A 12,449-nucleotide genomic window follows, 5' to 3' on the forward strand; every position below is an offset into this window, starting at 1 on the left:
CGAGGTTGATATCAAATTTCTGCATAATTAGCCAGCTTAATGATACAGCCTAGCTTCTGGGTTATATACATATTATTGGATATAAAGTCTGCGACATTGGTAATTATAATGAATCTTAAGTAATATATAAGATATTTGGATTAATTCATTCATCACAAATTGGTTTTAGGATAGAATCTCAGCTAACTTAACATGGTATCAGAGCGAATCTATACAGTCCAATCCGATCCACATTGATCTAGTCCAAAGTTGGTCCATCGATCATTGTCCCAACATTTTAAGATGGACGCTCAAAGGGGTATGTTATAGACAAAGTTTCCCACATCGATAGTTAGAAATGATCCTAAGTACTATATAAAATCAATTGAACAATACATCTATCTATATATATAAAGTTGGCTTTTTCTCTTCTTATGACATGTGGAAGGGAGGTTTGTTGACATGTGTCCTCATGTTTTTTTTGTATTTAAATTCTTCTTCTCCTAAATTATTGCAATTTTCTCCATCAATTTCTAATTGTGTATTATCTAATCCTTCTCACACTTATTGGTCTCTAAAATTCAAGAAATAAATAAAATATTATAAATATATTTTAAATATTTAATTTATTCACACCTAAAAATAGCAAGACTTTTCATCATTTTATTATTTTTACTAATTTTTATTATTTCATTTACAAATTATATTTATTTCACTATTAGTATCATAAGATAATCAAATTAAGAATAAGAAACTAGACAACCAACGCATAAACTAAGAAAGCGGGCCAAAGGGAGAATAATAATCGAAAGGCCAAAGCCACCAAAAAGCAGGAAAATATATGCCTAAAACACCGGAATAAAAACTAGTAGATAAAAAGTATGAAACACCTCACAAACTAAACAAGAACATACAAGACGACATGCAAGTGAAAAACCACAAAGCTCTGGATAGAAGGGACCAAAGCTCCAAGAGACTAACTCCGCACACCTATACCAAGAAACAACATGGAAAGAAAAGAAAAAACTTGAGAGAGTGAGAATGGAAGACAACCACCAAAAAATCAGAGACTAAACTTGAGACCAAAAATAACCTTCCAAGCCCACATAGCATACACGAACGAAAACATTATCCAAATCTCGAGTGGCAAACATGGTGTAAGGGAGAGCCACCAGAGATGCGATGAAAGCTGCAAAGAGATGCAAGAATAGAGAAGGAAAGGGAGATGGAGCGAAATCAGAAAACTATGGAGCCGTCCTCGAGTTATGAAAGGGAGCATAGAAGTCAGAACACCAAAAACTAGATCTTGAAAGCCAAAACGAGCAGAGACTATTGACGGTAAGCCAACGACGAGGAATACAAAATCAAAGACGAATAAACTCTGATCCAACCAAGGAGATGCAGTTCCTAACATCACCTGAAATCTAAGGAAGAAGAGGAGCAGTCAATATTGACTGGAACAGCCTATAATGCTGTGGGAAGCAACCGAACAACTGAAAACTCATAAACCCGATCTGCAACAAATACCATATAATCTCATAGGTGAAGAAGGCAAAGAAGAACAAGAGAAAAATGTGAGTCTTTTTTCGGTGATGGTGAGAAGCACCGCACACCAGAAATGTAACGAAATACATAGACGGTGAGAGCTCAAGTTTAAAATATGTAAAGAATGCAAAAAACATCTTAAAATTATAATTTTCAAAAATATGAAAAAAATATAATACGATTTTGACGATGAAACCGTTATCTTAGAATCAACAAATGCGTAGATGCAAAGTTATTGAAATTCAATATTAGTTTACATTAAAGACTCATTTGACTACTAACAAGTACTATACACACAACAACACATTAATAAAAAAAAAAAAACGCAAAATATATTAACTTATCACCTACTACATAACACACTAAAAATATCAAATAATGATCTTAACAAAAAAAACGAAAACATAATTACATTATCCAAAAAAAAAATCATGCTCTTAGCAATAATAAAACAATATTCCGCGCGAAACGCGGGCATCCCCTAGTTTATTATAAAATTTTAGATTGGAAATCCATCTAACTTAATATATATAACCAGCATTATACTTATTTTTGGCTTATTGATTCTATTCGAATATTTTTTAGATGTCCATAAAATGTTAGTCAACTATTACTCGCATTTTACTTATTTATCAACTATATTTCATTAACCTAAAAGAATGTTAGACAAAAGAAAAAGTAGCATATTAAACTGTTTCTAACTTATATATATGGCTCCGAATGGTAACAGAGGACTGAGTGGTACGGGACAAGCGGATTGGATACTGCGGTACGGTTTAACTACGGTTTGTATAAGAGAAACGCATACTAAAAAACAACTAAGATTCGTTTAAAATAAACGGTTCAAAACAAAATATAAATGGTGACATATATATTGAATAGTGCAACTGCGAAAAATATATAATATATCTATATTTTACAAATTACAGTGATACTAATATAATTTTTTTAAAGACAAGACATCCATTATGGTTCGAAGATGCTGATGATGTCTGTGCAAGTATGTGTTTTCTCTTGCTAATTTTTTTTCTGTTTATTTAATGAGTCACTTCTTTAATGGTGTTTTTATTTTGGAATTTCAGTGTGAAAGTTGTATATATCGATTTGCCAAAATCTGATAGCAGTATATACTATTCTGATACGGTATTTCCGTATATATCACCACCAAACAATAAACAAACAATGGATCTTAGAAGAAGAAACGGCTCTAGAACACGAATGAGTAAGATTCCTAGAAAGTACACAGAAAAATCACAGTAACCACAGAGTAAAGAGAAAGAAGACTTCTAACAAACTTTTACAATTTTCTTGATTGATCGAAAGTGAAACCATATGCCTTGTTTTATACTCTGTTTTCCACTATATGTTGCAGTTCAGATTCCTTGCTAACCATTGTTTCTTCAGCAACAAGCAAATGTTGGTCTTTCTTTGTAGGTGGTAACACCTAGATAATTCGTCCACTTAAATTGCACCCTTGTAGCTCTGGAGATGTTGTCTTTAACCCAATGTACCAGAGCAGCGTACATCATAACTCGTCTCTCGGGAAGTAGCTTCTTCTTCAACTTATATATTTTTTTTAAATAAATCTTCTTCTTCTTCTTCTTCAACTTGAAACACCACAGTTTCAAATACTGTCGTTGCTTCTTCTTATATCTCCTATAATCTGTCTTTGAAGACAGCGTATAAATCCCACCAGCAACACCTCACTACCCATAACCTGCAAGCACTTCTTTGAAACTGAAACTCTTTTTATAACCTGCAAGCACTTCTTTCCCGTTTGATAAGCTTGTGTTTTTCTTTCTCCTTGACAGAAGACAAACCATCCTCCATTCTTCACCCGTGTGTTAAAGTTGATAAACTCACTCGCATGGTGAGTTGTTTTAAACTTGATTTTCCCGCTCTTCACCATCAACTCCACAGGTCTCAAGAAGATGGAATCTGAATCTCTCGAATGCTACAAAATTTGAGTCAGTGCTTCGGATCGTTTGTAGGATCTTCCTTCCTCTAATTCAATTTTTCATAAACTGAGTGTATTTATGAAAGAGTGGAGCAACTGCTGTGTCACATATCTTTATCTTCCACATAGAGTTGTTCCGGAAAAAAAAACAGAAGAATCATAAGGGTTTAAAATATTTTTAACATCTTTCACTCTTTTGAGGCTTTACAAATACAAGTTACCTTCGTCTTGTTGCAGGGAATGAATCTTACAAATACAAGTTACCACCTCTTTTGAACCAACGTAGTATGAACTCGCTTAATTTTCTTACAGTCACTCTTTCATACGATAACTAAGACACCTGATTTGACCGTCCATGACTACTCCCTACTCCTTGTCTACGTTGAAATTTCACAATAAAGTGAACTCAAAATTTTAAAACAATGGTCCCAGTAAGATTGGCACTAACGCAAGTAGTCCTCTCTCTCACGCTTTCTTTCTCAGTCCCAGGCTGCCATCAGTAGAAAAGTCAGCAAACACAATACTACACCACAGAAAAACTCATATAAGTCTTCTTTATACAGACAATTACGACTACGTTTATTATTTTTATACCTCTCTTTCCAAAGAGAGAACAAAGAGCAAAGCAAAACTGGAACTATTCTTTTTCAACTAGTTATGGAGCTTCTTCTATTCAACACACGTCGTCGTTTCGTTATTGTTCTTCTACTTGTAACACTCTCTTGCTTCTCCTTTAGGCTCTGTTTCGGCCAAGACAGAATCACCTCCTTTACTACTCCGATCAAGGACACAGATACCCTTCTCTGCAAAAGTGGTGTTTTCAGGTTTGGTTTCTTCACTCCTGTAAATTCCACTACTCGGTTGCGTTACGTCGGGATTTGGTACGACAAGATTCCAAAACAAACTGTGGTTTGGGTGGCTAACAAAGACACTCCCATCAACGACGCTTCCGGTGTTGTTTCCATCTCCGACGACGGAAACCTCGTGATTACAGATGGTCGAAACCGCCTTCTATGGTCGACCAACGTCACAGTACCACCCGTGGCTCCAAATGCTACTTGGGTTCAGCTGATGGATACTGGGAACCTTGCGTTACAAGATAACCGAAACAACAGAGAGATTCTCTGGGAGAGTTTCAAGCATCCTTATAACTCTTTCTTGCCAACAATGTCTCTTGGGACCAACAAGAGAACCGGAGAGAATCTGAAGCTTACTTCTTGGAGAAGCTATCAAGATCCTTCAACAGGGAACTATACAGCTGGTCTTGCTCCTTTAACGTTTCCCGAGCTCACGTTTCCTGAGCTTCTGATTTGGAAGAACAATGTTCCAATCTGGCGTAGTGGACCGTGGAACGGCCAGGTTTTCATCGGTTTACCGGACGTGGATTCTCTTTTGTTTCTTGATGGGTTTAATCTTATCAATGATAAGCAAGGAACATTTTCAATGTCATTTGCTAATGATTCTTTCATGTATCACTTTAACTTGGATCCTGATGGAGTTATATATCAGAGAGATTGGAGTACTTCTTTGAGAGATTGGAGGATCGGTGCAATGTTTCCATCTACATGTTGTGATGCATACGGTATATGTGGTCCATACGGAAGCTGCAGTTCCCGGGAAGATTCGCCTTGTGAATGTGTTAAAGGGTTTGTGCCGAGGAACAGCACAGAGTGGAATGCAAGGAATTGGAGTAATGGATGTGTGAGAAAAGGTCAATTGCGGTGCGAGAGGCAGAGCAATGGAGGAGGAAAAGGAGATGTGTTTGTGAGACTTCAGAAGATGAAAGTACCAGTCAATGCGGTACAATCTGATGCTAATGAGCAAGATTGTCCTAAACAGTGTAAGTATAACTGTTCTTGCATTGCTTATGCTTTTGATCGCGGAATCGGATGCATGCTTTGGAGTGGTAACTTAGTTGATATGCAATCATCATTGAGAACTGGCATTGATCTTTATATTCGACTTCCGCATTCTGAACTCAGTGAGTGAAAACCCTCTCGTATTCTCACTTGTTTCCTTCTTAGCCTTCAAATGTTTACAAACCGCACTGCACCACATTTAATACTAACAAAAATCTCTACATATATATATATGTGTATGTGTATGTGTTTTTGTTACCACTAAGACTAAACCGCAGTTGTTCTTCATATTGCCATTCGGACCCTTAATTGACTTATGTTTTCTCGTCAAACATGTAGAAACATATAGCAATCGAGCAGTTATCATCATTGCACCCGTGCTAGGCGTTGCGTTCCTTGCTGCTGTCTGCGTTCTTTTAGCATGCAGGAAATTCAAAAAACGTCCAGGTTAGAGTTCATTGATGATTTTAAAATCTCACACTGTTTCTTTTTTACTATGATTTTGTTTGCTTTATTGCCTTACCAGATACAAGTGCAGAATTAATGTTTAAGAGAATGGAAGCACTCACAAGTGGTAATGAGACTGCTTCTAACCAAGTGAAGCTCAAGGAGCTTCCACTCTTTGAGTTTCAAGTGTTAGCCACAGCAACTGATAGCTTCTCTCTAAGAAACAAGCTCGGACAAGGTGGATTTGGTCCTGTTTACAAGGTGAAAAACGGCATCAAACAAGAATCCGTTTTTGAAAAAAGTCTCAGACTAACTGATTGGTTTCAAAAACAGGGAAAATTGTCAGAAGGGCAAGAAATTGCAGTGAAGAGGCTCTCACAGGCATCAGGACAAGGACTTGAGGAGCTTATGAACGAAGTGGTTGTGATTTCCAAGTTGCAACATCGGAATCTAGTGAAGTTACTTGGCTGTTGCATTGAAGGTGAAGAAAGACTGTTAGTCTACGAATATATGCCTAATAAAAGCTTGGATGCCTATCTATTTGGTAAAACTTATCTCCTCTGTGTTTTACTTGGGTGATAGAAGAGAAAGGTAATGATTTTTGTTAGCTTTTTTCTTCAGACCCATTGAAGCAAAAGATTCTTGACTGGAAGACACGGTTCAACATAATGGAAGGGATTTGCAGAGGTCTCTTGTATCTTCACAGAGATTCAAGACTAAAGATCATACACAGAGATCTAAAAGTCAGCAACATTTTGTTAGATGACAACCTGAATCCCAAAATATCTGATTTCGGGCTTGCAAGAGTTTTTCGAGCAAATGAAGATGAAGCTAACACAAGAAGGGTTGTTGGAACATAGTAAGTATCCATTCCCATTATTACAAAAACTACATATATTTTGAAAATCGGCTTTTATCATAACCAATATGAATGAAAAAAATTTGTTATTGCAGCGGCTATATGTCACCTGAATATGCAATGGAAGGTTTAATTTCAGAAAAATCAGACGTTTTTAGTTTGGGGGTTATATTTTTAGAGATCCTAAGTGGCAGAAAAAACTCTCACAAGGAAGAGACTAATCTAAACCTTTTAGCTTATGTAAGTGTGTATTAATAATACATTGTTTAGTAGCTTTACTAGCTTTGAAACTTACATGTAGTTTGGTCCTTTTAACAGGCGTGGAAGCTGTGGAACGAAGGTGAGGCTGCTTCTCTAGCTGATCCAACCATCTTTGATAAGTCTTTCGAGAAAGAGATAACGAGATGTGTTCAGATTGGTTTGTTGTGTGCGCAAGAAACTGCAAACGATAGACCAAATGTTTCAACCGTGATATGGATGCTAACAACCGAAAACACGAACCTCCAAGAGCCGAAGCAGCGTGCGTTAATAGCAAGAAGAGGATCTTGTGACCAGGGTAGTCTCTCTATCAATGATTTGAGCCTCACAGCTGTAACAGGGCGTTAGCCTCACAAAGCCAATATGTAACAGGGCGTTAGCCTCACAAAGCCAACCTTACATAATATGTAAGGTTTGGGAATCTGCTATGTTTGCAAATTTGTTATTCTGCGCATATTTAACACTGAAGATTAAATAAGAGATGTATTTCATAACTTATGTTCATATTCACTGTTTAAAGATTTTGTACTATAATTACCTAGCATACTGGTTCCACAATTGTCACTCAAATCATTCCTGTCAAGCATTGCCACTTGCATAAACCAAAGTTTATTCATTTCGCTAGTAAATCGGATTAGAGCTTTGTCAAGCTGAGCTCTACATTTAGATTTATTACCAAGTCTATTTATTTGGTAACTGTGCTCATATCAGGTACAACACCATAGGTAGGAAACACACATAGAGGAATGTCTAGATTTGGGAAAACGATGTGACAGTCTTGAACCCGTGATTCTCTGGAAGGGAAGCGTTACCAGGTCGAATCGATATAATCGCCTCCAGACCTTTCACAGGAATTGATAAAACCGGTCAGTTTCTTTAAACAGAATCTCAAACGGGTTTTGAAGTAAAATAGGATTCATAGAGTTTTGTTTGTGTTTTTTTTACCTGCAGCTTTTGCAGCTGTAGCTTCTTGATAAACATCTGTCACAAAAAGAATCTCTGAAGGATCTTCCACTCCCAATGTCTCTGTAATCTCCTTGTAACTCTTGTTTTCTTTCTTGTTTCTGCATCCAAGAAGCGTATGAGATGTCATGTGCAAGCAGCTGGATCATATACCCTAGTGAAATAAAAGTGCCACATCTTTTGTTATACCCGATTGTGGTGTCGAAAAAGCCAGATAAATACTTCCTCAAATCTCCATAGTTTGTGTTCCCAAAGAGAAGCCTTTGCGCTAATCGACTACCACTTGAATATATGTAAACCTATTCACAATCAAAACATTAGACCTGCAACAACAAAGAAAAACGACATTTCTCTAATAACTTAACTACATGAACAGACCTTAATTCCAGAAGAATGCCATTTCTCTAAAGCCTCTGCTACATCCTCGAACACAACAGACTTCAGTTCATTACATTCAAAACCCGTTCTCCATATGTGACCCTACATTACAAAGATTCATGTACTCATATCACATACATTATCAAAATCAACAAAAGGCGGAAACTTATTTTGTTCTCTCACTTGCAATTCCTTCAAAGCAGTGATCTTTCTATCTGCTTTGATCATTGCCTCTACATTAGAGACCACAGCAGCAATGACCTTGTCTTTTCCTTCATCAGCATGTGGTATAGGAACAGCACCGGCTAAACCCTGTCTTAAGTCATCTTCAACCTGCAGCAAAATACCAGAGATGATGAGCCTTAGTCACTTGGAAACAATAAAGAAAAGTTTGTAGAGGATATAATTCGTTTTTTTTTACCTGAGACCGCAGCAACTTGATATCCTCTTGTGTTTCTGCTGTGTCGTACGTCAGATTCAAATGCTTTCCAACGTTTTCACGAGCATAGGGAAAGAGAACGTCTGTGACGAATGTTATGGGAGTAGTTGTTCCTTCAATGTCGAGAACAATGCATCGCTGTTGCAACCAAATACAGTATAACTAAAATCAACACTTCTACAAGATGACAAGAGAGATATCACTGAGTTTATACCCGAGGCGGTTCTGTTTGGTTTTGTGAATCCTTGACTCTGGATTTTACAGATAGTTTTGTGGAAATGTGGTTCTGTGAGTGTACATGTCTTTGAATAGGCCCGTGGTCTGGTTTAGCAGCATCCAGACCCAGTTGATGAAGCTTAATGGCAGCATCGAACAGATAATGGTAACATTCAGCCTGGAAGCGAGAATCTAAAGTTTATATGAACAAAACGATATAGAACTTAGTGTGTGAAGCGATTTGCACACACCTGTGTCTTAGCATGGATCCAAGAATCACCCCAAATGTAAACTCCGTGATTGCGTACCAACACTGCGGTTGCTTTTGGATAGGCTTCTATCTGAAAATGGGAGCCATATTTGTCAAAAGACTAACGAAAACCATTCTTTGATTGCATATGATCAAATTCAAGTTTCCTTGGGTATTATATATACACATACAGCTTTGGTGAGTGAATCTGTGAGTTCGTTCTCATAAGCTGTGTTCTCTATGATTGGGACAACAAGTTCGTCATAGTATCCGTGACCTTGAATCCCTTTTATCATCTCCATGTGAGTAATCTGCAGTATGTTAAATATGAAGAAACATTAAGTACTAAAGTTTACACTGGTATATATGGGCTTTTGACATTCAGGCTTACGCGAAATTCTTTGGCTTGGGGATTAAGCATTGTCACAAGACAAGATTCCATGCCATGGCTATGAATAACAGCTCCAGCATTTCGCATCTCATATGCCTGCACCACAACGTTAAATAGTACCTCATAAGAGTTCATCACCATTCACCAGGCGTTAGAAACTATAACAAAGTCAGTGCTATGCATCTTTTATTAGTGTCAGTTATCTACTGTAACTAGAGATTAGACATAAAATAAAATGGAAAATCATACGACAATTTGGTAGAGCAAAACCTGAGATACTAAATAAACTATGCAAGTCTGATAAAAGAATGGAACTTTTACTTGCTTGAAAACTGCAAAAAGCACTAAAGCAGACCACGCACAGCTTGTTGAAACATGAATGCAAATCAAATGTAAGTTTCCACATTACAAGTAATGATCACTTGTTCAACTGAACGCCAGAAAACCATTTTTACTTTTCTAAGTAGAAATAATTTACAAACCAAATAAATATCCCTTTTTTAGATTGTCTGTGTAAACATCAATACAACTCCACTACACTTGACTGAGCCCATTGTGTAAGTTCTAACACTTGACTGAATCTATTTCTACCAAGGCAACGGAGTGGAGGTTCTATGGGTCGAAGAAACCCACTGAGACATCCAACGAGTGGACTATTACTCAGATTGAACAAGTGTTACCTTGTAACCGAGTTTTCGCAGGCGTTTCCCCAAAGAAAGCCGCCTGTTCTGCACGTAGTTTTTTTGGATTGCAATCCAACAGTCGTTAGCAATCAACGTATTTTTCCATTCTAAATGAGAGGAAGGGCATTAGATCTTAAACTATTTGGGTCCATGATGACCCATGTGCTATAGAAACAGTTTAACTTGAAAACTGTAAATGCTGCGAAAAAACTTCAAAGAGAATCTCTAAGTATTGCTAAAGAAAATAGAGAAAGAAAACACACAAAAAAAAAAAGCACATTCAGCAAAGAAACTACCATACAACTAAGTAGAAGTACCCATTGCAATTTGCCAATATCAAAATAGACCAAAGGTAGTTTCAGAGAAAAACACAAATATAGAATCAGTTTCACTATCTTGTAAGGTGAGACAAAACCAGAATACCTTCATGAAAAGAGGAGCACAATCAGTACACTTGGGAGGCTTGTTAGGGTAAGGCTTTGGAGAAGGTGCAGATATGATGGATCCATTAGGAGATAAGATATACATATCCTCAGGTTGCATCCTCTCCTTTTGAACACCTTCAATACAAAGCCACAAAGCCATGAAACCAAATAAAACTCAATAAACACATTGGCAAAAGTTTGCATTTTTTTAAGTTGCTAATGCTTCTAAACATTAAAAGACAAAACAATAGTGCACAGAAAGAGTGTTACTAACTAAAGTGATTGTACGAGCATAGATACACAAGATGATGTCTAGAAACCACATGTCTAGGAACTACAAACCTCACTTGAAGACAAGGAAGTCCGACGAGCATTATTCAGACAGCAAAGCACACTAGCGGAAAGACACATACATACAATACAAGTACTTACAAGAAACCCATCATTAGTTCAAACAGCGAAGAACTTTCCAATCAAAATCGAAATCAGGGAGAAAGAAAGAGAGAAACCTGAAGGAGACATGATGATGAGTTGGTCGGGTTTAGGGATAGAATCATCGTGAACCTTCATGGTGATGCTACCGCCTGTTCCAGATACCCAACCTTGAGTGTAGAAATGACGGCAGAGCTCAGTCACCAGCGAGCTCGTCTCCTTCACCTCTTTACCCTCCAGATACGCCTGCGGAAAACCGATCGTCGCCGCTGCGGTCGCCGCCATTGATTGCCGGAGCGAGGTACAGTGATTGATTAGCAAGAGAGAGAGAGAAATTGAAAGGTTGGAGCTTTTGAGGGGAGGCTGGTTTTACTTATCTCGCGACCATTCTCCTTGGGCTGCTTTTCACAGAATATGATTCCTTTTTTAATATTTTCTTTAGAAAAAAAGACCCAAACTTACGTCAAGTTTGCATTTTTAAGCACATCATTTTTCTTGTGACAAAAAAGAGCACAGTGTTATAAAAGAACGGGAATTTATTTGTATCGCAGGAATTTAAATAAGGGCGAAATTTTATACCCGTAGAAAGAAATAACACTGATACAGAGAGAGAATAGAAGAGAAGTGTTTTTAAGGTGTGTTATTACAAATAATCGAAATCAATCATATATATAGAAAATAAATTTACTGTGCAAATAGTGCAGCGGGACCCACATCTTTAATTATTTCAACATTTTCGGTGACCGCTGCTTTTGACTTTCGTAACATTATAAAATTAATGGAAAAGTCTATATTTATTCATAACATAGATGTTATTTATATAGGAGTCATCCACAATCTGCTTCATAACACTCTCCTTTGGATGCCATAACCATTTAGAGCTTGTAATATGTTTTAATGTTGTCTCATTAAAACTTTACCAGGGAAACCCAATTGGGACAAAACCATGGTGAAAGAAAAAAAATATAACACACAGTACTCCCCCTGAATTGGACATCATTGAAGGTCCCTTGGACCTCTCCAATTTTCTGTAATCCGTGGGTGATGAAGATCTTGGGCATAATATGTTTCGTCCTCGAACATGATAGTTGGTTCTTCTTTACCATCAGTCATGCCACAATCTGATCGAACATATTGAGTCATCGACCTCAAATACACACACACGAAATCTTGGATGATGTTGCTGTGATATGCGTGTATCACCATGTGTAAAACATAACCTGTCTGAAAACAAATCAACAAAACCAAATAACCCCTCTTTGGGCTGGTTAGTATAAAATAAACCAAAATCAAAGGCTTCTTCATTGTCCTTCTTATGGACCAATCAAATCAGTGTCTAAAACAAGACTTCTGCATCGTCCATCTCAG

General features: G+C 37.2%; 2 protein-coding genes and 1 long non-coding RNA gene across 5 annotated transcripts; 1 reads left to right on the forward strand and 2 right to left on the reverse strand.

The window, feature by feature from the left end:
- Positions 1-3,999: 3,999 nt before the first annotated feature.
- LOC106318023 (G-type lectin S-receptor-like serine/threonine-protein kinase At1g11330) lies at positions 4,000-7,259 on the forward strand. 2 transcript variants are annotated; one of them, XM_013755857.1, is made up of 7 exons: positions 4,000-5,462; positions 5,680-5,787; positions 5,867-6,048; positions 6,121-6,331; positions 6,409-6,646; positions 6,742-6,886; positions 6,965-7,259. In XM_013755857.1, exons 1-7 carry the CDS (start codon positions 4,139-4,141, stop codon positions 7,250-7,252), a joined length of 2,496 nt encoding a protein of 831 aa, XP_013611311.1. In that variant the 5' UTR covers positions 4,000-4,138; the 3' UTR covers positions 7,253-7,259. The 2 variants fall into 2 exon arrangements, with proteins under 2 accessions (XP_013611311.1, XP_013611310.1); XM_013755856.1 differs by having other exon boundaries at positions 4,061-5,462; positions 5,879-6,048.
- LOC106318026 lies at positions 5,539-7,159 on the reverse strand. Its single transcript, XR_001265276.1, has 4 exons — positions 6,942-7,159; positions 6,167-6,254; positions 5,910-6,037; positions 5,539-5,753 (listed from the first exon to the last, which is right to left on the reverse strand). It is a non-coding gene; the product is annotated as an uncharacterized LOC106318026 (long non-coding RNA).
- Positions 7,260-7,497: 238 nt separating the features above from the next.
- Positions 7,498-11,479, reverse strand: LOC106318024 (probable bifunctional methylthioribulose-1-phosphate dehydratase/enolase-phosphatase E1). 2 transcript variants are annotated; one of them, XM_013755859.1, is made up of 13 exons: positions 11,159-11,479; positions 10,648-10,784; positions 10,222-10,269; positions 9,542-9,637; positions 9,342-9,461; positions 9,152-9,241; positions 8,899-9,078; positions 8,667-8,822; positions 8,429-8,578; positions 8,246-8,347; positions 8,057-8,166; positions 7,850-7,968; positions 7,498-7,746 (listed from the first exon to the last, which is right to left on the reverse strand). In XM_013755859.1, the coding sequence occupies exons 1-13, from the start codon at positions 11,364-11,366 to the stop codon at positions 7,655-7,657; spliced, it is 1,608 nt and encodes a 535-aa protein (XP_013611313.1). In that variant the 5' UTR covers positions 11,367-11,479; the 3' UTR covers positions 7,498-7,654. The 2 variants fall into 2 exon arrangements, with proteins under 2 accessions (XP_013611313.1, XP_013611314.1); XM_013755860.1 differs by lacking the exon at positions 10,222-10,269 and having other exon boundaries at positions 11,159-11,478.
- Between the last annotated feature and the right edge of the window lie 970 nt (positions 11,480-12,449).

This window comes from Brassica oleracea, chromosome C9 (genome assembly GCF_000695525.1).
Source record: "Brassica oleracea var. oleracea cultivar TO1000 chromosome C9, BOL, whole genome shotgun sequence".
NCBI lineage: Eukaryota > Viridiplantae > Streptophyta > Magnoliopsida > Brassicales > Brassicaceae > Brassica > Brassica oleracea.

What these genes read in the sequence shown, in the direction of transcription:
- LOC106318023 (XM_013755857.1), top strand. Translation starts at nt 4,139, where the DNA reads ATGGAGCTTCTTCTATTCAACACACGTCGTCGTTTCGTTATTGTTCTT. An exon ending in ACTTCCGCATTCTGAACTCA is followed by an intron (nt 5,463 to 5,679) that starts GTGAGTGAAAAC and finishes TCAAACATGTAG; the next exon opens with AAACATATAGCAATCGAGCA. An exon ending in GAAATTCAAAAAACGTCCAG is followed by an intron (nt 5,788 to 5,866) that starts GTTAGAGTTCAT and finishes TTGCCTTACCAG; the next exon opens with ATACAAGTGCAGAATTAATG.
- LOC106318024 (XM_013755859.1), bottom strand. Translation starts at nt 11,366, where the DNA reads ATGGCGGCGACCGCAGCGGCGACGATCGGTTTTCCGCAGGCGTATCTG. An exon ending in CAGATTCACTCACCAAAGCT is followed by an intron (nt 9,242 to 9,341) that starts GTATGTGTATAT and finishes TCCCATTTTCAG; the next exon opens with ATAGAAGCCTATCCAAAAGC. An exon ending in ACCAAACAGAACCGCCTCGG is followed by an intron (nt 8,823 to 8,898) that starts GTATAAACTCAG and finishes TGGTTGCAACAG; the next exon opens with CGATGCATTGTTCTCGACAT.